At 41.3% G+C, this 21966-nt stretch overlaps 1 protein-coding gene across 1 annotated transcript in view; it reads right to left on the minus strand.

Moving 5' to 3' along the window:
* Positions 1-2843: 2843 nt before the first annotated feature.
* Positions 2844-21966, minus strand: part of LOC308303721 (poly(ADP-ribose) glycohydrolase) — a 42218-nt gene continuing 23095 nt past the window's right edge. Inside the window, exons 14-18 of the mRNA XM_080748205.1 lie at positions 13785-13863; positions 12872-12980; positions 9994-10093; positions 7469-7597; positions 2844-5408 (exon numbers count right to left, since the gene is read on the minus strand). Coding sequence (XP_080604331.1) covers positions 5269-5408; positions 7469-7597; positions 9994-10093; positions 12872-12980; positions 13785-13863 — 557 coding nt within the window. The 3' untranslated portion in view covers positions 2844-5268. The remainder of the gene's footprint in view (positions 5409-7468; positions 7598-9993; positions 10094-12871; positions 12981-13784; positions 13864-21966) is intronic.

Raw genomic sequence — 21966 nt, forward strand, 5'->3', positions numbered from 1 at the left:
ATAGCCTATAATGTATATTATTATGATAATGATCCAACGTCTATAAAATAGCCCATAGAAAAAGGCAAATAATAATTATAATAATAATAATAAATAAAAAGTATCGAAAGTGGTATCGAAAAAGGTATCGTATCGATTCCCAGGTATCGAAAAAGGTATCGTATCGATTAAAAGGTGAACGATACCCATCCCTAGTCAAGAGTAGTAACAGTGGAGTGGACCAAGAAATTAAAAAGTTTGAGAATCACTGCACTTCAGCCCCATGCCGTTACAATTTTGCCATTTGGTTAAAGTTCAGCTAAACTCATCAAAGAACAAGCCTGCGTCTAAAAATGCAGAGCTTTTTGCCCACTCACACCTAGCTTTAGGGATGACATTTACAAACACTTTGATGTCCCATGGTGCAACTGCACTGGAAAGGTTGAGAAGCAATGCTTAAGCTGTCTAATTATGTAGACAGTAGAACAGTGGTTCTCAACCTGTGGGTCGGGACCCAGGGGGGGTCCCCAAATTATTTTGGGGGGTCCCCAGATGTTTAACTTAATGTGCAACACTGTTTTCTCAATCAACAGTAAACAAACCAACATAAAGTTTAAGTGTATACTAGTACGGAGGGTATCTGCACATTTCTAAAGTGACAATTTAAGGACTTTTTTTTATTGCCTCTAAAATGACAAATTAAACATTGGTCAAATTGTTAAATGTTAATAAATAGGCAGAAATTGTGAAAATAGCAGATCTACATGCTCACAACGCCTCGCAACACGAGGCGTTGTGAGCCCAGCATGTAGAACCCAGTCCAGCATGTAGAACCGTGTTATACGAAATGTAATGCCTCAACCCTTAGTGCTCCCCAGTTCAAATATGATTATTTTGGGGGTCCACCATTGCAGTAGAACACCTTCTGTAGCAAAAAAATAAATAAAAAGAAAAAAGAAAAGAAAGATGCACATGTCTGGCAGCTTGCCAAACCACCATCTCTTAATGAATCCCATCGAATGAATACTGCATATTTTAACCATATGAACGGTGGTGCCCCTATTCTGGGGGCAAACATTCCGTGAAAATAGCAAATCGACATTGTGAAACATTGTAATCTTGTCGATGAGCTATTTTCGACTAAGTTAGTTTAGTGTAATGAGAAGAAAGAGGAGGGGGGCCAAGTATACATCCTTGGGGGACCCTGGTCGAATAAGTAGGGTTTAAGTTGTTAATTAGTGTAGAAAGGAATACTGTCACCTGTTGGCGCAATCCATTTCATGTCTAAAATGTCTTATCAGGTCACTTCTGTATTTCTCATTAGATTAGCGAAAATGTATAATCAATTGTGTAAACAAAAAGAGAGAAACCATGCAGTATAATCAAATAAAACAATATATTCAGTTACACAACTGTGCACTGCTCACGTTGTGAACGGAATCTAAATATCTTTGTATTTTTATCAACCTCTCATGATATCAATATATATCATGAGAGCTCTGTATCTACTGTGCTATACTGTATGTGTGTGGTGTGTGCGTATATACTTTCACATCATGGAGGGGACAATGCATGAATAACTAAACAGGACTCATGACAACAAATCCTATTTCTGTCTACGTCTTCAGTCCTAACTGAGCAGTTCTCAGGGTTTGATCAAACATATCAATATTCAACTCATAGTGCCTTTTATCTCAGGCCAAGAGGCCCTTGCACTAAATTACAGAGACTTAGCACTAATGATCAAAAAAGAAAAAAAGCTGTAAATATGATGTAAATTAGTTCAGTATTCATATTAATAGGCTTGTCCATTCATAATACAATATCCGGCAGCGTTAGATCTGAACTTTGGGGTTAACAGCGTTGCCAAAAGAGAAAGAAATGATTGGGTGTAATCCTACTTCAAAGAGAATCCGATAAACTACTTTATGATACTCCAGGGTCCATCCAACATGTATGCAAAGAGGTACAATACAAGACATCATACAATATGTACATGCCCATTAGGTACTGTATATTTCTGTATTAAGTTAAAAAAAGACTCAAAGTCTGAACAGCTCCGGGTCAAATTAAACATAAACCAGTAAGTCAAATGCAGTTTTGTTAGAGAAATATCTCCATTTCCATGACACAGTATGTGGTGGCAGTCAGATCAACAAAGTAAGAAGACCTCACCATTTGAAACCAACACAAGTACAAAAAAAAGTACAAGTCAATAATGTAGGGCAGCAATTATTGATTGTTTTCTTGGCGATTACTTGATCAATTACTATCCTTTTTTTCGATTAATCGAATAATTGAAAAGCCTCTTTAGGTTTTATTAATGAATCAATGTCGATATATTTTTAATAATAGACTATATTATTCTGATGAAACACTTATGCGTGTCTCTATTTTTAAAGTTAAAGTAAAAAAAAGATCAAAATAAATATGTTATAATCGACTGAATCGATCAGTTCAATTAACTGTTGCACCCTTACTATAAACATCTGGAATCAAGACCATTTGCTTCATAACTTGTTGGCAGATGGTCAGACAGGTCGGTCAAAAAAGGTCAATGACGGTTGAGGTTCAGTGCATTGTGGGAAAATACGATACGATACCCCTGTGTTTCTATGGAGGGGGGTCACCAAAGGCTTGTTTGAAATCAGCAGGCTACAAAGAGTGACCCCCTACTCGGCCCCGGCTCTGTGGAGGCAGAGAATGCTACACTCCACCTCTGTCATCCATTTACAGGCTTCCCGAGACGCATTCAATCATCTGCACCATGGGGATTGAACTGAGCATACCCTGAAAAACCCAAGACCACAATGGAAAGAAGTCTTTGACTTTATTGTGTTTTAATCCTTGACGTGTTATTTCACAGAAAATCATGTGTTTCATGTTCTTTTCTTTTAATGAGATTCAAATAATAAATCAAATCCTATTCAAAAGAAAAAAAGCATTTAGGAAAATCAACACACACTACATTGCATATTGTCGCTGTCGGGCAGAAACCTCGTCCAAAACCGTTATCTTTTCAGGAAATGGAAAAAGGAACCTGCGTTCCAATGGATCAAAATGTAGCCATTTAGTCACCAGCTCTTCTTAATACTTTTCATTGGTTCAATATTTATAAAACCCACATACACACTTAAAAACCTTTCACTTTTACTTTCACAATTTGGGGAAAATAGCAGATCTGCAAGCTCAAAAGGAATTGTTTCACCAGATATATCGTTAGGCCGAGATCTCCAATCGTCTGGCTACGCAAGACTACATCCTGTAACCCATCATGAATAGTCAAATCACGTGGATTTCAGGCTCATACGTCAATGACGTATGACTCCAAATTGTGCAAGGTTTCAGCTTGATCAGAACCCATCGACTTCCATTAAAACATTTCTAAAAAATATTTCAAAACGTATAAACCTTACTGTATGTGGAAAACAGTATAGTGAAGGTACTTCTGTGGCCGACTAGCAGTGTGAATAAAAAGTTTGGCATTGATCCAGCAGTTGGAGATCTTAGCTCCAAACGCACACGCACAGCCCAGAGCCCACACGGTGAGCCTCTTGCAGTCAGAGCCATGCTGTAAAAACTACAACTGGGTCAGAAAGTGTAGTTACAGGGAATACACAAATCAATGTCAATAGTTAACACTGTTCATTTTTAACTACTTAAACCCTATTTTGTTGCCCGTTGTCCAGCAGGGGTCCATCCTTGGCATCATCCTTTTTCCCCCTCTACACCAAATCACTGAAAATAGCCAATCTATAATCTCATATATATAATGCGTTGCATCGCAATGCGTTGGGAGCTTGTAGATCGGCTATTTTCACTATGTGAAACCGACATACGTGTATATATTAAGCATTTAAGCCTACTCTAATTTTGAGAATTTTCATCTATAATGACATGCCCAAAATAGGGATGCCAGGGTTACTGTCGGGTAATGTCGTGTGGCATAGGCATCCCCTCCATGCAGATAAAAGATGAACCAGGGAAATCACATACAGTATAGGACCTCCAGTGACTGACTATCGCGTGTGACTGGATCTTCCCTGATCCACACTTTACTTAATGAGGTGTCATGTACAGTTTATATAAAAGGTATGACCTTATTAAACCATGAGTGAAAGGGCGAAGCAATAGCCGGGGGAAGATAAATGGCAAGGCTGCATGGGGACTGCCATCCACTACAGTACAACATCCACGGCACAGAAGACGCTCGTAACATTTGACTTCAGTTTATACTGTACGTCTGAAGGGCCGTGAATGCAACACCAATCATAAACACAAATCAACTGCTTTGACACGGGCCAAGTCACATAGTATTATTACAAACCAGATACCAAGTTAAACTGAACATTTTATGCAGTAATTTATTTACTTCAAATGTCATTAAAACAATTACCAAGCAGCCACATTCTCAGCTGTTATTCAATTTGAAATTACAAAAACAAAAGCAGTTCCATCTTTAAATTAGATAAATATAAAATAAAAACCCTGGAACACTGGAAAATGTAATCATTGTTAAAGAGGGACAGGATCTAACAAAGCACACGCAAAAAGACGATGTGGCATGCAGCCAATATCTGAGCTACAGTGTTATTGCCAATATAAGTTAACCTACAGAGGCTAAAAGCCCATTTCCCTAAGAGCTGGACTGCTCTTTAAATCAAATGCCTTTTCTGAGACTGCGCCAAGCTTTGCCAAGCCTATTCTATTGGTTTGGCTTTTTCCTTTAACTTGATTTCTGACAGCCAATTCAATTAGGCTGGAAATGTGTGGGTGTAAAAAGAAAGGGAAAAAAAAGGCAACATGACAAACTCAGAAGATGGATGGCAACCTTTGCTTCACCATTAAAAATCGCAATTGTGTCGTATCGAAGCTCAATCCATCGGAGTATTAGCAGCAGCCGTAGCAAAATAAACAGCAGCTTTTAACCAAGTGCCAGACAGAGCTTATTATCGTCTTGAATTCTGTTTGCCATTCCTGTCGATGATAAGCATGGCTCATAGGTTTCCATTTTGAGCTGTGAATAGATTAAATGGCATTTGATACGTCTGCCATTTTAAATTCAGGGTTCAGGTGAAGACAGAAAAAGAAAACATTTGTACCGTATTCATTTTGATTGGAAGGCAGAAAGAGAGTGCTTTCGCACATAAAGCCTGAGTTTAGACACGCCTGTGCACACCTAAATGTAAATCAGCCATTATCCGCCACAGTGATGTCTTCGGGAAGGTCAGGCACAGTGACTCATCGAGGCTACAGGCAACCTGACCTTAATGGCGGTCAGCGGGGACCCTACAGTCTGGAGTCTCGGCCGTGGGAGGAGTGGCCGACCTGCTGGTAGATGAAGGCGTAGAGGTCGACATCAGGGAGCTGGCTACGGCAGCTCTTACACACAGAGCTGTAGTACCGTTCCAGGAGTTGATAAACATCCCCTAAAGACAAAAGCCAGGAGAACATGGGTCAGCTGGACATTCAATAGGGCAGTGTCAAGGCAACGTGTGGAGAAGACCTCTTCCACGAGAAGCGGTTCCAAGTCGACTTATGTCGTCCAGGTAAAGATCATACCAATGTCATTGTCTATTCACAGCTTTGATCATATAGTTTTTTCTGTAAGGGCTTAATATTTGGACTTTGTGTTTGTTATTACAACATTACTGAACTTACCTGAATAATCCAAGTCGGCCAAATATAGCCCTGTCTTTGCAAATCAATCTACTCCTTGAAGTGCATGAGGAGGCTACAATGCTAGCCACATATCAAAATCACACCCGTGTGAACTGAGCGGTGCCCCCCCCCCCCCCCCCCCGTGTGTGTGTGTGTGTGTGTGTGGGGCCTGGACAACAGCGCCCCTCCCTTAACATGTGTGGTCAGAAAAGGTACTACCACAGGCTTGAGGCTACATACAGACCCACCCACATACAAACAAACATACCTACACACACGGCCACGCTATGGAGACGGTGTGACCACCGCTCAAAAACTCACTGACATGGGAGGATTGAACCTACCCGTGTTCAGACACCATTACTGGCAAAGCAATGCCAGGCTCCTAACATACTGGCAGTGAGGATTCCCAGGAAAAAAACGAATGGCTTGATATGGAATTAAAAGCAGTAACTAAATCTTCTGTCGGCCATTCCCTTTAGAGTCTGCAGGCAAAATGGCTGGGGATGATTTTAAATTTACTGTAAAAAGAATAACCTCTGAAGATTTTGAAACCGATAAAATCTGCCCTCAAATTGCCTGTTGTTTCTACCTACAGCCCTATCTGTAAAAACCCAGCATTTCTACCATCGGAGTCAGACGGGTATTCACTGAAAGGATGGCCTAAGGACTTTCCACTGTCTGTGACTATATATAATATAATATATATATTCGTTTCAACAATTAACACATTCCCTTCGATTTTTGGTGCCCTAAAAAAGTGCCCTAAAAAAGTGCTTCCGGTCTGGACCGGAAGCGGATACGGAAACACATTTCTAGTTGGCAGGACATAACCGATCATCAGCTTCCTGATCCTGTTTCTGTTTGCTTACTGTGTAAACACAGCTGCAGTTAACCCGAGAACGGTAGGTTGGATTTCCAAGCAGATTTATTTTGTTTGAAAGCTTTGAACAGCGTGCAAACGCGTGGTGCATGATCCTAGCACAATCGTGCCTGATGGACACGCACATGGCCACGTTAAAAAGGTAAGAAAAGTCTGGCAGTCTGATCCAAAAGACGATTTTGATTTCTGGCAGAGAATGTGTTAAGAATGAAGTTTGACCAACCCCCAATCACATTACGTTATCTTCAAATTAGAAACTATGTCAGGGAGAATATCCCACAATTTGAAAATATACCAGAGAGTAACGCTTTCATTAAGCTCCTACATCTTTCCCCGGAACCTTCTTCTCTGATATTGAGGACTGTCGTATAACTAAGTTTAAGTAAAGGCCTATTTAAAAACATGTGAGGTCTAAAGATAGCTCTCCCCCAAACAGACTGTACTACAGTAATCTGTAGTTGTCTTATCTGTAGTCGTCTCATCTGCTATCCGACAGTCAACGCTTCCCTACAATGTGTGACCCGAGTCACCCGACACAACAGTGTACCCGCCGCCCATTCAACAGCAGATTTCCGGCAACAGATGCATCACTTACCACCGCTGACGTTGGTGCGGTGGAGAGCTACCTTAAGAGCCTACAACATTTATTTGCATCAGACAGAGCGTACCGTACTGTACTGAATATAAATGTTGAAATTACAATCAAAGTGTTATCAGGAACATTTTGGAGAGAAGCTCAGAAAATTCCTTTCTCACGTTTTAGGAAGATGCTGAACTGAGTAGCAAAACATCACGTACCGGAATTGGCAAGATAGATAACCATAATTATGTATTTGTATAAAGAAAAAAGGAAATCAGATCCATCCAATTTGTTAGTGAAGATTTTAAAAATAAATAAAAAAGACAACACAAAACAGGAGCTGGCAGAAGGATTGCTTGACTTACCGACACGGACGTCCTTCTGGGTGAGGAACACGTGCAACTTGTTGACGTCTGTCATGAGTTTGCTGTCACCAAAGGTGAAATAGGCCACATCTCGTCCTGCCTCAGCAGCTGCCAGCATCTGGATCAGAGCTGTGGGGACAGAGGCCCTATGCGTGTTAAAGAACGGCACTCCGGGGAATTGACACAAAAACACTGTCTCCGTTGACTGTAATATTCTATGAGCTACTATACACAGACCTATACAGATTAAACTGAGTATTTGTTATTTAATCATTTATTTGTATTTATTTAAAAAGAAATTTACCAAATGAACCCTAGTGTCCCTATTCTGGGGATGACATAATAGGCAAAACATGTTATTGTTGGGACATTTTGTGAGCTTGTAGATCTGCTATTTTACTGTGCTGTATCCTTGACAATCTATCTAGTACAAGTACCACTTCATTCGTGTATTCAATTGTCCAATGAAACTATACTAAAATCTGGAGTTCAACTCCAAGAGAAAACCTTAGCCAATGTTTACACTCTCACAGGGGCTATTTTTCCTCTCCAAACTTATATTAGCCCTCTAGATTTTATGCATAAGGATAGCAAATTAAATTCTTCATTCACTGAATATACTGTACTACATACAAAATGCAGTATTTTGTTATTCTAAATTATACACTGCAATCATCAGTTGCTGTTTTATGTTATTCCCTGCGAGCAAAAGACAATTTCCCACTTTGTGTGAACCCACCACTCGGTGGCTTGTAGGTTCTTTAGAGTCACATACAGTAGCTGTGTTAACATTAAATGTGAGTGAAACCAGTCTCAGTGGCCCGTTAAAGGTAAATAATCCAGGGGATTGGTCTCTCCAACACCCCCAGTGAGAACACTGGATCAGCGACAGAATTAGAAAGGAAGGCCGGGTCTGGCCCCGGAGACTTCTGAATATTTAAAGAGGTTGGAAATAAGTCTCCTGATTAACTCTCAAATACCTGGAACGCGCCCGAGTTGCGTTAGATTTTAACCACTTTAACCATTATTTTATGCTTTAACTTTAGAAAAATAGCAGATATACAAGCACACAGCGCGGCACCGAGTGCCGCGCTGCGAGCTTGTAGATCTGCTATTTTTGAAAAATCTTGAAAATGAGAGCAAGTCTTTGAATATCTTTGACCGATCTTTGACCCGACTTCTAAATCCTTCCCCTAAATCATGCTGTTCTCAAACCTTTTCATGTTAAGGACCCCCAAAATGACAGGTATTTGGCCACAGACCCCCATCTCAAAATATGTTGTTCCAGGGACCACCCAGAAGTAAATATTTGAGTTACAAATGTTCGCTTTTAAGTAGATATATTCAAAGACTTGCAAAATAAATCATGATTTTTCAAAAATAGCAGATCGAGTGCCGCGCTGTGTTCTTGTATATCTGCTATTTTTCAATAGTTAAAGCAGTCAATAATCCTAGTCCTAAATGGATTAATGAGGGCTGCCTGGGACAAAGGCACATTAATGAGCAATGCTGAACAAACATGTGCACGTGAAGGCGAAGTTTTATAGTTCCACACTTGTCTTGTTGCAGCTCTCATCTCAGCGGTTTCTTATAAATGACCTTGCAACAGCTGCAATAGTCAATCGAACGAATCAATTTAATCAATTATAGAAAAGGTTATTGATTATTTTTCAAAAGTAAAAATAGCAAAACTAAAAATTCACTACGGGTCATGATACAACATTACACTAGATTGGCTATTTGCCATTCTTGCACTTGCTGTTGTACAACAAATGTAAGCAATAAGGCTAAAGTAGTTAACTAAACTAATCGATGTATTCAGTTATATGTGTGTGTGTGTGTGTGTGTGTGTATGTATGTATGTATATATTTTTTACGCTTTTAATGGATTAATGGATTACTTTAAGAAGTAGACCACAGTTGATTTAGAGTCCATTTAGAGTCCCAGCAGGTAAATAGAGGGGAACATCATCGGCATTAAATGCCCATTCCCCACAGGCATGTAATTAAGGGGACAGTGGGTAACTCTGCCAGTGGAGAGCTGCTACTTGGCACTAATTAACCAATATGCATAGACGTGTGTAGAAGAGTCTGCAAATAGTCTGGCTCCTGGGCAGGTGGAAAGTGACAACAGCGTAGGGAAGGAGGTAAAGGGAAAACTCGCTCCAGAAATGCGAGCTGCTGCTGTGCAAAGCCGTCCTGAACAAACCCTGCTCCCTGACAGTGATACAGGGCTCCGACAGAGCCCCAGGAACAGATTGATGGGCCAGGGCAGGCGATCAATTTCGCTATTAATGAAAAATATAAACTTTGTCAGTTGATCAATAAGAGGAAGGCAGACGAATAGGCTTTAAGTAAATGAACGCATTCCGTGGAAGACTAATGGTCGGCCACACTGATCGGTTGGAGGTGGAGCGTGAGATTCATCCAGCATCGTGTTCCTATACAGTGCCAGGGCAGAGTGTGACTGAATTGTACTCTTTTGATAGAAGCCGGTGAGGACGGTGCCTTTCCTTGGAGCTTACCTTTAAGTCGGGTGTCTCCCCTGAACGCACCACAGCCCCAGTTCCCTGTGGCCACCGGTGTGAGGTGTCTTTCCCCTGGGCGAGCAAAGCCACAATAGGCCTGCAAAAAAAGAAGTATAGTATTTTCACCAATAAAAATGTAAAGACAACAGGATGGCATAAAGAATCCATAACACAACTCTATTTTATACTATGTCATACGAAAGTGTTGCACCTCAAATATGCATAAAATACACAACGCATGTTCGCGTCCCAATGAGACACATGATGTTGTGTGCTATTTAAAAGAAATATCCTATGACAAGCCTGGTGTGCCAAAATACTAGGGGCACCAGGTAGAAAGTGGCTAAGTGACATTATGTGGTGACACCACCAGCCACATGCAGCAGTGATATGTCATTTGCTGGGTAATGCCGGAAGCAGGTCTCAGGTCTGCCTCAGGTTTTACTGTACTGTTCCAGATCATGATACATTTCAACCCCATATTCACACTAAAAATGTAATTCATAACACAACCCACGCAACTCCAGTTGCCTGCAGGCTAATCACATTATTTAACGCAGGTACTGTACACATTAAAGGTTTTAGATATCCGGTTGGCCTGGTGAAGCATACATTTTTTAACATTACTGTATATTGTTGGCCAGCTTCACACGTATTTCAACTGTTGTTATAATTGTGGGTTCCACAAAATCTAAAAAAAGAAATCTAAAATAGCCTACAGTAGCTCACATTACCATTGTATGACAAAGTATGAAACAGGGCTTAAAGGGGGTTGAAACCCTAGGCTGATGTTGGAGTTTGTTTTCTAGTACAAGTAAAAAACTATAGCAGATAAATGGCAGGCTGGTAAGCAATGCAGCTACAGCTAATGGTTGTGTTAGATTTAGGTGTGACCAGGGCCATGGGTGTGCCAATTAAGCAATATTACAAGAGTGGGTGTGCATTACCGTGGTAAATGGCACGACAATGTTGATGCAGGAACGAGGCAGAGCCAAGTTCCGTAAGCAGCGGATAACACTTCTGTGACCCACAAGAGTTAGTTTTTAAGTCAGACTTCTGTACTTTATTGTCAGTAGGTATGCCAATCTGTACTAAAACACAGTGCATGCAGCCTGCCATGTTTTCGCCCTGCAGTAGTTCTGAACTTGAACCAAAAATCATCTAAAATCAAGCCTAGGGTTTTATTCCCCTTCAAATGGTTTGTAAGGCATATGACCTGTGGGCTGTACAGTTTGGTGCATGTCAATACACATCACTTAAGGACTGCAGAAGATTAAAAGAAGAATACATTTGATAAGGCACTCATTAATTTAAGATTAATTTTCAGCAAGGAAACGATGCAAACAGTGCAAATGAATTGTTAAGTGCCCATCCTCTTTCTGACCAGCCATAAATTCTCTCTGCAAAAGGGCAGATATGACAGTTTGCTAAACAATCTTCCAAACAGGATTGATCTCCATGTTGGGGCATTCCTCACGCCGCTGTCAAAGCTGTCAAAATCCTCCATGCTTTCTGAAAGGCAGACCTGACAACATAAACATCTTGATTTTCTTTTACAAATATCTATCTCAGTCAGGGAGAAACTCTGTATGCCCTGTCCAGTGATGCACTAAATTGAAAGATTTATCATAGCGTCATTTCAATCAATCGAGGTCCTGAAATCATGAATACTCACTGAAACCCAAAATTAGGCATAAAGGGCCGTCTGTCCACACCAATACAAGAATGCTAACTATGAAGATAACTGTAATGATCCACAATGATAAACAATGACGTTTTCTTAGACTTTCTTAGACGTTAATTTTTAGAATCGGACTCAGGTCTTAATGGGTTAATGGGTCGACATTGACTTGTGGTCTACTTAAGCCCAAAGTGAACAGAAAATGTAACTGAGGCATATTAGTATTTGCAGCAACCTTTCTGCTTCTCTACTGCTTAAGAGCCACGATTATACAACATCAAAGCTCAACATCAAAGAACAGGGGTAGACTGCCCCCACATTTCCACTGTCGTAAATAATAGAAAGTGTTCTTATTCAGTCTACAACATATTATTACACTTACAGCATTGCTTGCCATTTATAGCCACTAGAAGGTGTCTTACAATAACCTGAAACTCTAATTAACTAATTTGGTATTATTGATTATTGATTGAAACGGGGAAAGCATCCATGTCATTTTATATTTTTGATTGCGACCATAGGTCGCATGTACTACTAAACCAGCAGATCCTGTGCGTGTGTGCGTCACAGTGCGTGACACCTCATCCCAGCTCAGCAGAAGGATATACAGTAGCTGACCTGTTCTGACATTACAATGATGTTGCAAATTAATTCCGTCCTTGTCCCTTTTATGCCCATATATGGAGATCCCTGATGTCATCAATCTTTGTCCCTTTTATGCCCATGTATATATTATACCCTGATGTCATACATTTTAAGCTATATCTGGGAATATGGACATATTGTGACAGAAGGTCGCAGTCAGTATGTAAACCGCCACATCCTGTCAGTAGGTCCGTGATTCTGTAACACCTCGATGTCTATAGCTGACCTCAATGCCTATGGCTGACCTGTCCCTTAACTGTATCAGGTATCTCCATATATGGGTAATTGGTCCGATATACAGTATATAATAAAGGATAAAATAAAATAAAAGTCCATATATGGGTATTCCCAGATGATGCCCTGTTAGGGGAACCACACCAGCAGAATCCATATATGGCCAAGACAGATGGTGCATTTCGGGGCTGGCACTTCGCTGGCATTTCGCCCACCCTGACTCTCATTCCTGGATACGCCACTGAGTATAACATAGGCAATATGTGAATAAGAAACACATTAAGGAAGGAAAGAAAGAAAGGAAGGAAGGAAAACCTTATTCATTTCTCTCTTGATCTTGTCAGGGTGAAACTGCTCCAGAAAGCCGTGGTACTGCAGAGCATCGATGGCCACAATTTCAGTGCCTCTTCTCTGCCAGGTATCCCTGAAATGAGTGAAAGGAGAATGTTTTGTTGTGCTACAAAAATCATAACAAAATATATTATTTTGACTGAAGTGCACACATATAATCATGAACCAAAAGGTATGGATTTCTCAAGTAGCCATTACGTAAGGGATAATGAATGGCTCCGCGGGGATTGACGGTGCATAACAGACCGAAGGGCTGTTATGTACCGTCAATCCCCAAGGAGCCATTCATTATCCCGCTTATTACCCGGCTACTAAATAAAATTAATAATTTGACTCAAAACTAAAAACAAAACAAAGTATTTCCTTGTTTACAGACGGCTGGAAGTGTTCCACAAGTGTTGCGCTGGGCGTCCTCCCAGCGCGACACGTCGCCTTGGAAAACAAGGAAGTGCTGATTAGATAAGGTCCATTTTCTGGTACTACTATTTCTCGCTTAAAATATTTTTAAAAACATTCTTAAGAGCAACGTTTCGTTGTAAATGTCGCTGTGTGTTTGTTTACATGACTGACATGTTGGATAAAGCACAAGATTCACGCAGTGCAGCTTGACTGCAGCAGGTGCTCAGAGTCTTTGATTAGGCAGCGGTCTGTTATAGAGCGGAGCGGTCTGTTATCAGGGAATATCGGACCTCTGATTTCAGCGCTTGACCAATCAGAATCAAGCATTAAAACAAGCCGGGTAATAAACACAGTGAAACAATTGTCAAACATTTAGCCTGCATTGGAAAGTAAAAGTTATTATTGATTTCCTAACCTTCTTTCTTCTTTTTTTAGTTTTTCAATGTTTGCCATTAAACTGTCATCGTAAAGTAAATACCTCTTCGTTGTGTCGTCATATCTGCCGGCAAATTTGTAGCTTTGTGCGTAGCCTGTGTATTTGCTGTACTGCTGTGCGCCTGTTGATCACACAGAGAAGGACTGGGGTCACTTTCCATTAAAAGGTTAATCAATTTATACCCCTATCTAAGCATACACAATTTTAATTAGACATGACTAATCTGGGGGCGAGCGCAGGTGTAACAGAAACTAGGGAGGGTGGAAAGACAACAGCACAGTCAAACAAGGAGGAACACAAATGACCTTCCCGTTCAATTAGGGCTCATTAGCAGCTGTCTGTTGAGCCTCTTCATGAGACAGCTGATTAGTACAGCTGCAGGTCCTTGGTCAGCAGGTATTAAGAGGCAGTCTCCAGAGAACGCTGCCACTACAAATAATCAGCTCCACGAACTAGCATAATCACTAGCTCGTAATAGACGCTGAAGTAGCAATTCTAGCACCCTGTGTTGCAACAAAGTCCTTCAACATACGTATGGGATAACATAAGTTTAAAACAGGGGACAGATAATGACTGTCATGGTGTACTGACGTCATGGTTATGCTATGAAGTAATGTGATTACATTATCATTGCCCATGCTATTCGTGTGTAAGAGTACGGACTTGTACTTGAAACAATCATCTCTATACACTATACACTAAATCTTCAATAAATTCACAAAACCTCTGTGTGCATGGGAGTGAGTGGGTGAGTGAGTGAGTGAGTGAGTGAGTGAGTGCATATCTCGAGAAACGTCTGACCGACCAAAAAGCATTTGACGGGGTGCAGACCTCTCAGTCCTCTCAGGACAACTATAGCCCCCTTTCCACTGCAAGGTGGAACCTGAACCAATTTTTGGGGTCCTGGTTGTTTCCATTGCGCACGGCCCGGTTTCAGATGAGGTCCCTGGAACCTTTTTTCGTTCCTACTCATGAGGTAAAACTAAACTTGAGTTCTGGAAACCTATGGGCGGGGCCAGCAGCACTGCTGCTCTTTTTTGGGACCTTCCCAGTTAGTTCTGGTTATATGGAAACGTAAGCAGAACTGGCTCCCGGAAATTCACAGGTTCTTGAAAGTTCTTGGTTCTGGAAAGTTCTGGTTCTAGTTCTGGGTCGGCCCTACAGTGGAAATGGGGCTTATTAGAGGGAACTGATGTGCACCTACTTCTATGTACAGTATTCATTTGACCTTCACAAGTGGACTGCCTCCTGGATCTTTCCAAGTCATCAAATGCAATGATCTTTCTTCCCATTATAAATAGTTCCAAATTGGGAGTGGGGTGTCCATGGTCAAGATGTTTCTGAAAGGCTGATGCATAGCTCCCTGCCACTGGCTAAGAATCGTGGCATTCATGTGTAAATTATATGACTGATCACAAAGTCTGATATCTATGGAGAAACACTGACTGAAAAGAGAGAAAAAGGTCAGAGAATAACGCTCATTATTGTGATGTCAAGGCAAGACTGGCCAAGAGGACATTTTCCACGACATGTCATGGTTTGCGGGAGAGGTCTCCACAGAGAAAAAGAGAGACCCGGGATCCAATCGACACAACAAACCAAATCATTTTAATTGGTATAAAAGGTACTGTTCTACCAGTTAGTTATCATTAGTCTGTTAGTTCCTGTGGTGATAAATTGGTCTGTACTGTAGGCTGAGAATATAGCTTATAGTGTATAGACTGAATACACTAAGGACACAAATCCACATCCCTGCATGTACAAAGCGGGGTTTTGTGCCGATTTTCATTGATGATTTTTGTTTTAGTATGGACTAATGTGTGTTTTGTGAAAAAAGTGTGAAAGGAGCCTCCTCAACACTAATGCTAGTTTCCTAAACAATATAACAAAATATCAAATATGTAAAATTATGATGTTTCGTAATATTACTGTTGTTCTACATGCTGCCTTTTCGTCGGAAAGGTCCGGTTCAACTACAATATGACGTCACTCGCAACTTCTGAAAAGCATTACCCCGAATTAGAGTTCGGAAAGTCGGAACTCTCCGACGAAAGGTTCAGTGGTCGGAGACAGTATGGACAGCCCTTCAGGATTTTATGAAAGATGCTTCTGAACATATTGCTAGTTTGACCACTTCAAATGCCGTAATCTTAAAATAACACAGGAGACATGGCTGGCTTCTATGGAATCCAAATGACTGAAATCAGTTGTGGCGACTGAGAACTTTAATCCATGCGAGTAGAGGCAATGATCTCTCCCAGCCCACCGCGTCCTGCTCGCCTGCGTCACGTTTACTGGTCAGGACCGCCATCGATGAATCATCTCCTTTCCCCTTGATACTATTTATACTTTTGACCGCCCTGATGGCAGCCAGAGATGTAGCAATCAAAGGGAATTCAATTAGGCCCGGGCACTCTTGCAAATTTCACTGTGGAGGTAAGATCCATTAGGCCCCCTGCTGCACGCCAGGACGTACCACAGCGGAATATGATTTACCACACACACACACACACACACACACACACACACACACACACACACACACACACACACACACACACACACACACACACACACACACACACACACACACACACACACACACACACACACACACACACACACACACACACACACACACACACACACACACACACACACACACAAAACAGCTGATGCTTGGACTTTTAGAATGGAGGAGCCTACCAACGGTGGGCAGGGTTTAATAAGGATGATGGAATGGAAGAGTCCATTAGCAGCGCGGGTCTCGGGCAGGTCTTCCCGCTATAATTAATTCTGAGCCCCAGTAATATTGTTAAGTGGCGTAAGTGGAGGGGCGAGATGGGGCGAGTGAGAGAGAGGGAGGACCAGAAAGAGCTCTGAAGGTGACTCCTTCTAAGGCCTGACATATACTATATTAGCTGCGCGTTGGTGTCGCAGACCGAAAACAGACGATCTACAAGCTCAAGCTCAAAAAAGGATATTCAAACCTGATATCCTTTACACTGCCAAATGTATAGCAGACCAAAACTAGAGCAGCAGTATAGCTCAGGTAGAGCGACCACTTGGGAAACAGAAGGTCCCCAGTTCGATCCCTGGCCCGCCCTGAGTTACTGTCGAAGTATGCCGACAGATGTTATAGACTCGTTCCATTAAACAGGCTTAAGAGGCTTGTATGCAGCAATTCAAGTAGTTCAATTCCCTGTTCAGATTACAAAGGTAAATTCAGTACACCTCTGCAAAACAAATGCATTCAGACATCCTTATCATGGGCTAAGTGGAACTATCTTAAGGGAGAAGCCAGATTCTTTGCAGTTACTCAGCCATATCCTCTTTGTAGTATTGATTTAAACATTCTGGGGTCAGCTAGCATGGCTACCCACTATTGGTTTCATTACACAGTGAGTCAGCTAAGAACAAGATCTAAAGGGAGTAAAATAAACAAAGACAAAAAACATTTATGGCAAAACGACAAAGTGCAAAGACAAATGAATTCTGATTAGTTGTTAAATTAGCTCATTTATATTCCCAATCGTAAGCCACAGAATCAAACTGGGTATTACACAGTTTGACTTGACGAGTCTCCACTGAGTTTCTGTTAGCATTCAGAACAAAGTGTCTGCCACAGATAAAACATAATGATAATTCCATTTCTGCAACAGAAAACCACTATCAACCCCCTGGGGGTGGTTCCTGCCGTCGTCTTGCTATAGCTACTGTTTTACCCAGGTATTTTCCACAGTAGCTGGGAGGGAATCCGTCAAAAAACATCAACTTTGGGCACTTGGTGACAAGTTTTTGATTTTTGGTATGGTGTTAGGTATGGTTATAAGGTTTACAAAAACCATCGCAAACAAGCTGGGCTCGCCCCCTAGTGGTCTGTTTGCAATGAATCAAATATTCGATACATCAGTAAATGGTTGAAACCCCAAATAATTGATAAAAGAGATTTTTCAATGGATTCTGTTACTATTGAGTATGATAAACAACATACTAAAAATTCAGGAAGAAATATCTACCGGAAAGGCTCCATTTTCAAGATGGCGTCCACGATGGCTGCCGGGAGCTGAAAATGCCTATAAACTGGGTTTTAATGTGTAAAATTCATAATAAATCTGCACTTGGTGAAGAGTTTTTGATTTTTTGGTATGGTGTTAGGTATGGGTATACGGTTTTCAAAAACCATCGCAAACAATTTGGTCTCGCCCCCTAGTGGTCTGTTTGCAATGAATACAATAGTAGATCTGTCAGTATGGTTGAAACCCAAAATAATTGATAAAAGAGATTTTTACTAGGAAAAAATAACTACCGGAAAGCCATCATTTTCAAGATGGCGTCCACGATGGCTGCCGGGAGCTAAAAATGTCTATTTAATGTGTAAAAAATCATATAAAATATGCACTTGGTAACTAGCTTTTACATTTTTACATGGTGTTAGGTATGGGTATAAGGTTTTCAAAAACTATCGCAAACAAGTCAGGCTCACCCCCTAGTGGTCTGCAATATACTGACCTATCTAATATTTGATTCATTGCAAACAGACCACTAGGAGGCGAGCCCAACTTGTTTGCGATGGTTTTTGAAAACCTTATACCCATACCTAACACCATGCCAAAATTCAAAAACTCTTCACCAAGTGCATATTTTTGAATTTTTACACATTAAAACCCAGTTTATAGGCATTTTCAGCTCCTGGCAGCCATCGTGGACGCCATCTTGAAAATGATGGCTTTCCGGTAGATATTTTTTCCTGAATTTTTAGTATGTTGTTTATCATACCCAATAGTAACAGAATCCATTGAAAAATCTCTTTTATCAATTATTTGGGATTTCAACCATATACTGACAGATCTACTATTGTATTCATTGCAAACAGACCACTAGGGGGCGAGCCCAACTTGTTTGCGATGGTTTTTGAAAACCTTATACCCATACCTAACACCATACCAAAAATCTAAAACTCTTCACCAAGTGCAGATTTATTATGAATTTTTACACATTAAAACCCAGTTTATAGGCATTTTCAGCTCCCGGCAGCCATCGTGGACGCCATCTTGAAAATGGAGCCTTTCCGGTAGATATTTTTTCCTACATTTTTAGTATGTTGTTTATCATACCCAATAGTAACAGAATCCATTGAAAAATCTCTTTTATCAATTATTTGGGGTTTCAACCATATACTGACAGATCTACTATTGTATTCATTGCAAACAGACCACTAGGGGGCGAGCCCATCTTGTTTGCGATGGTTTTTGAAAACCTTATACCCATACCTAACACCATACCAAAAATCTAAAACTCTTCACCAAGTGCAGATTTATTATGAATTTTTACACATTAAAACCCAGTTTATAGGCATTTTCAGCTCCCGGCAGCCATCGTGGATGCCATCTTGAAAATGGAGCCTTTCCGGTAGATATTTTTTCCTGAATTTTTAGTATGTTGTTTATCATACCCAATAGTAACAGAATCCATTGAAAAATCTCTTTCATCAATTATTTGGGGTTTGAACCATATACTGATGTATCGAATATTTGATTCATTGCAAACAGACCACTAGGGGGCGAGCCCAATTTGTTTGCGATGGTTTTTGAAAACCTTATACCCATACCTAACACCATACCAAAAATCAAAAACTTGTCACCAAGTGCCCAATATTTACGAATTCCCTCCCAGCTACAGTGTCTGTTGTGACTTGTGACTGCTACTGTATATGCTTGAGTACAGCGAGTAGAAATTACTCAACAGAAGAGGCCGCAATCAACAGAGGCCCAGTGACTGACGGGGCTCTCGTACTTGTATTCAATCAGAAGTCAGAATGGGGTAGAGGGCAGCAGGAACACATAAAGCACAAAGGGGTGATTGCTACAAGCAATGCTTCGGCCTCCTGCTGTGCCGGGACAGGACAGTGGTAAATTGACCGGGTCTGCCTTGTAGGCTGCCTGCTGCGTTCGACAAGGGAAGCAAACATCTAGTTTCCTTCTGTCAGATTATAGGTCAAGTACTAAAAGGAGAGAACCCATTATCGACCCGCCACAGTTCAATGCATCTAGATGAATTATTAGAAATTCACACCAAAAAAAGGGGTGCTTGTAAGGGAATATGTACAGTAGGTCACAGCTTCTCAATTAAGGGGGGTTCCAGGGGGTCTCCAGCAAAACGATTCATAGTTAGGACACAAATGGACCCTTACAAGTATGCAACTCAGAGTTAAAGGAGCTATAGTCAACTTTTTCTTGTTAAACGGATGCTAAAATAAAAATAATGTTTCGAAAATATTTTATAAAAAAATAAGCTTCATATGTGTTTCTATTCAAAAATGACCACAAAAAGCGTAAAATAATGATAAAATAATCATTTTGGCCATTGTCAGACACTTTGTTTACATTCTAGTCTATAGACTAGGATGTAAACAAAGTGTCGGCCCTACAATTAAAAAGTTGACTATAGCTCCTTTAAATGAATGGGATTTTGCAGTTTAGACTGGGGTCCCAGAAATGAAACAAATCATTTTAAAAGGGGGTCTGTTAACCTGGGATCCAACCTGATTCGATACGTACGTCTTTTTCTCACTTCTCAGTCTGGCATGCAGGGTCCATTTGACTCATATTACGTAGGCAAGTCAGGAACTGACTCAAGTTTTACATTGGACAACATTGGTCCCGCCCCCTCCACAGACCAATCAGAAGCCACAAGTCGTTTTCACTCGTTTGGGAACGGAGATGGGAGGCTTTCCAAACTGTTACTGTAAGTGGAGTGAGAAAAACAAAACGCCAAACGTAGCAAGCAGGCTGGATCCCAGGCTAGGGGTCCGTGGCCTAATGTATATCTCTGCTGTCGAACAAAAACCAGCTAACTCCAAAATGTTAATTTTTCAGGAAATGAAAAAATATCCAGCTCAAGTGGAGTTCGGAGGTTTTGTCCATCATTGATAAGAACAGCTGACAATGGATTTCCAAGCTAATTCATGCCTCTGTAGCTGCTCTGTCACACAGGGGAGAGGGATAAACCAGCTAACTCCAGCCGTCCAGCCCCTCTGGTGAAGTTAGCTGGTTTGGCAGACAGTTTGAGGATCCAATGGAGTTAGCTGGTTTTGTCAGAAGCGCATGGGATGCGATCGGATCTGGGGCATATGCATCGGGGGACCGAGGGAACCTGCATCGCTTCCATGTGCATCGCTTCCACGTGCGTCACAGAAACGGTAGTTGGTAGGCCAATCAGAGGCAGGTGGGGGCAGGGCCTTTATGTACACAGCCTCTAAGAACAGCTGAACCCATAGAGTTAAAATAGAGAACGGTTAGCCACGCCCCCAGCAATTCATTTCAATGCAAGTTGCTCAGTGGCGTTTGATGTACCCTGAAGACTGCAGGAGGAGCTGAATTGGCAAACTTTCTTTGCACTGTGATTGGTTGGCCGGTGGTCACACGGTGAAAGTTTTCCCAACTTTGTGATTGGCCGAGGCACCAAGCAGGCGCTCTAGGGTAAACAGTAGCCTTGCGCACACGCAGTGGTGTTTAACTCAGGTTAAGCTGCAGTACCTCAAACGGCCACCATGTCCATTTGGCTTCAACCCACACGCTAGGTTCTGGGGGCTTGGCTGAACTGCGTAACATCAGGAACTGGATTGAAACTGTAATAGATTCTATGAAATGTAATCTATTTGTTTTATATGTGCAGTCACGTGTCTGTCACTTTACCTAAGAATACAGTAAGACTGACTCAGCAACAGCTGTCGGGACCGTGGCTCCACGCGCGCTCCGACGTCATCAGTCCATACATGGAAGACTCTTCAGAATTGTATCTTTAGACATTGTTTAGGATACACCCTCTCAACTATTCTTGTCACACTGTCCGTGTATATAATGGGACCATGCCTGAGAAATGGGAGCGACAGATGGGGATGCGTGTCGCTCAGAGCTCTTGATAAGATTGTTCAATAAATGTTGTATTCATTATACTCCACCCTCTAAGAATTCGATTCAATTTATTATGTTATTATTTATATAAGTATGATGCTTAAAGAATTCTATTACAAAACATGCCAATAAAGCTCAGTTGAATTGAAATGATTAAGTCCCGGAAAAGACGCGCTGTTATTGGCCAGTAGTCACTTTGACTGGCAGCGTTCCCTCAGTTTTTCCGGACGTCCGGACGTCCGGCGTCCAGTCGTTACACGTCGCTCCAATGAACTGCAGCAGGGGATGAGGTATCTAACTTTTTATAT

Source organism: Nannobrachium achirus (genome assembly GCF_963921795.1).
Source record: "Nannobrachium achirus genome assembly, chromosome: 18".
In the NCBI taxonomy this organism is placed as follows: Eukaryota; Metazoa; Chordata; class Actinopteri; order Myctophiformes; family Myctophidae; genus Nannobrachium; species Nannobrachium achirus.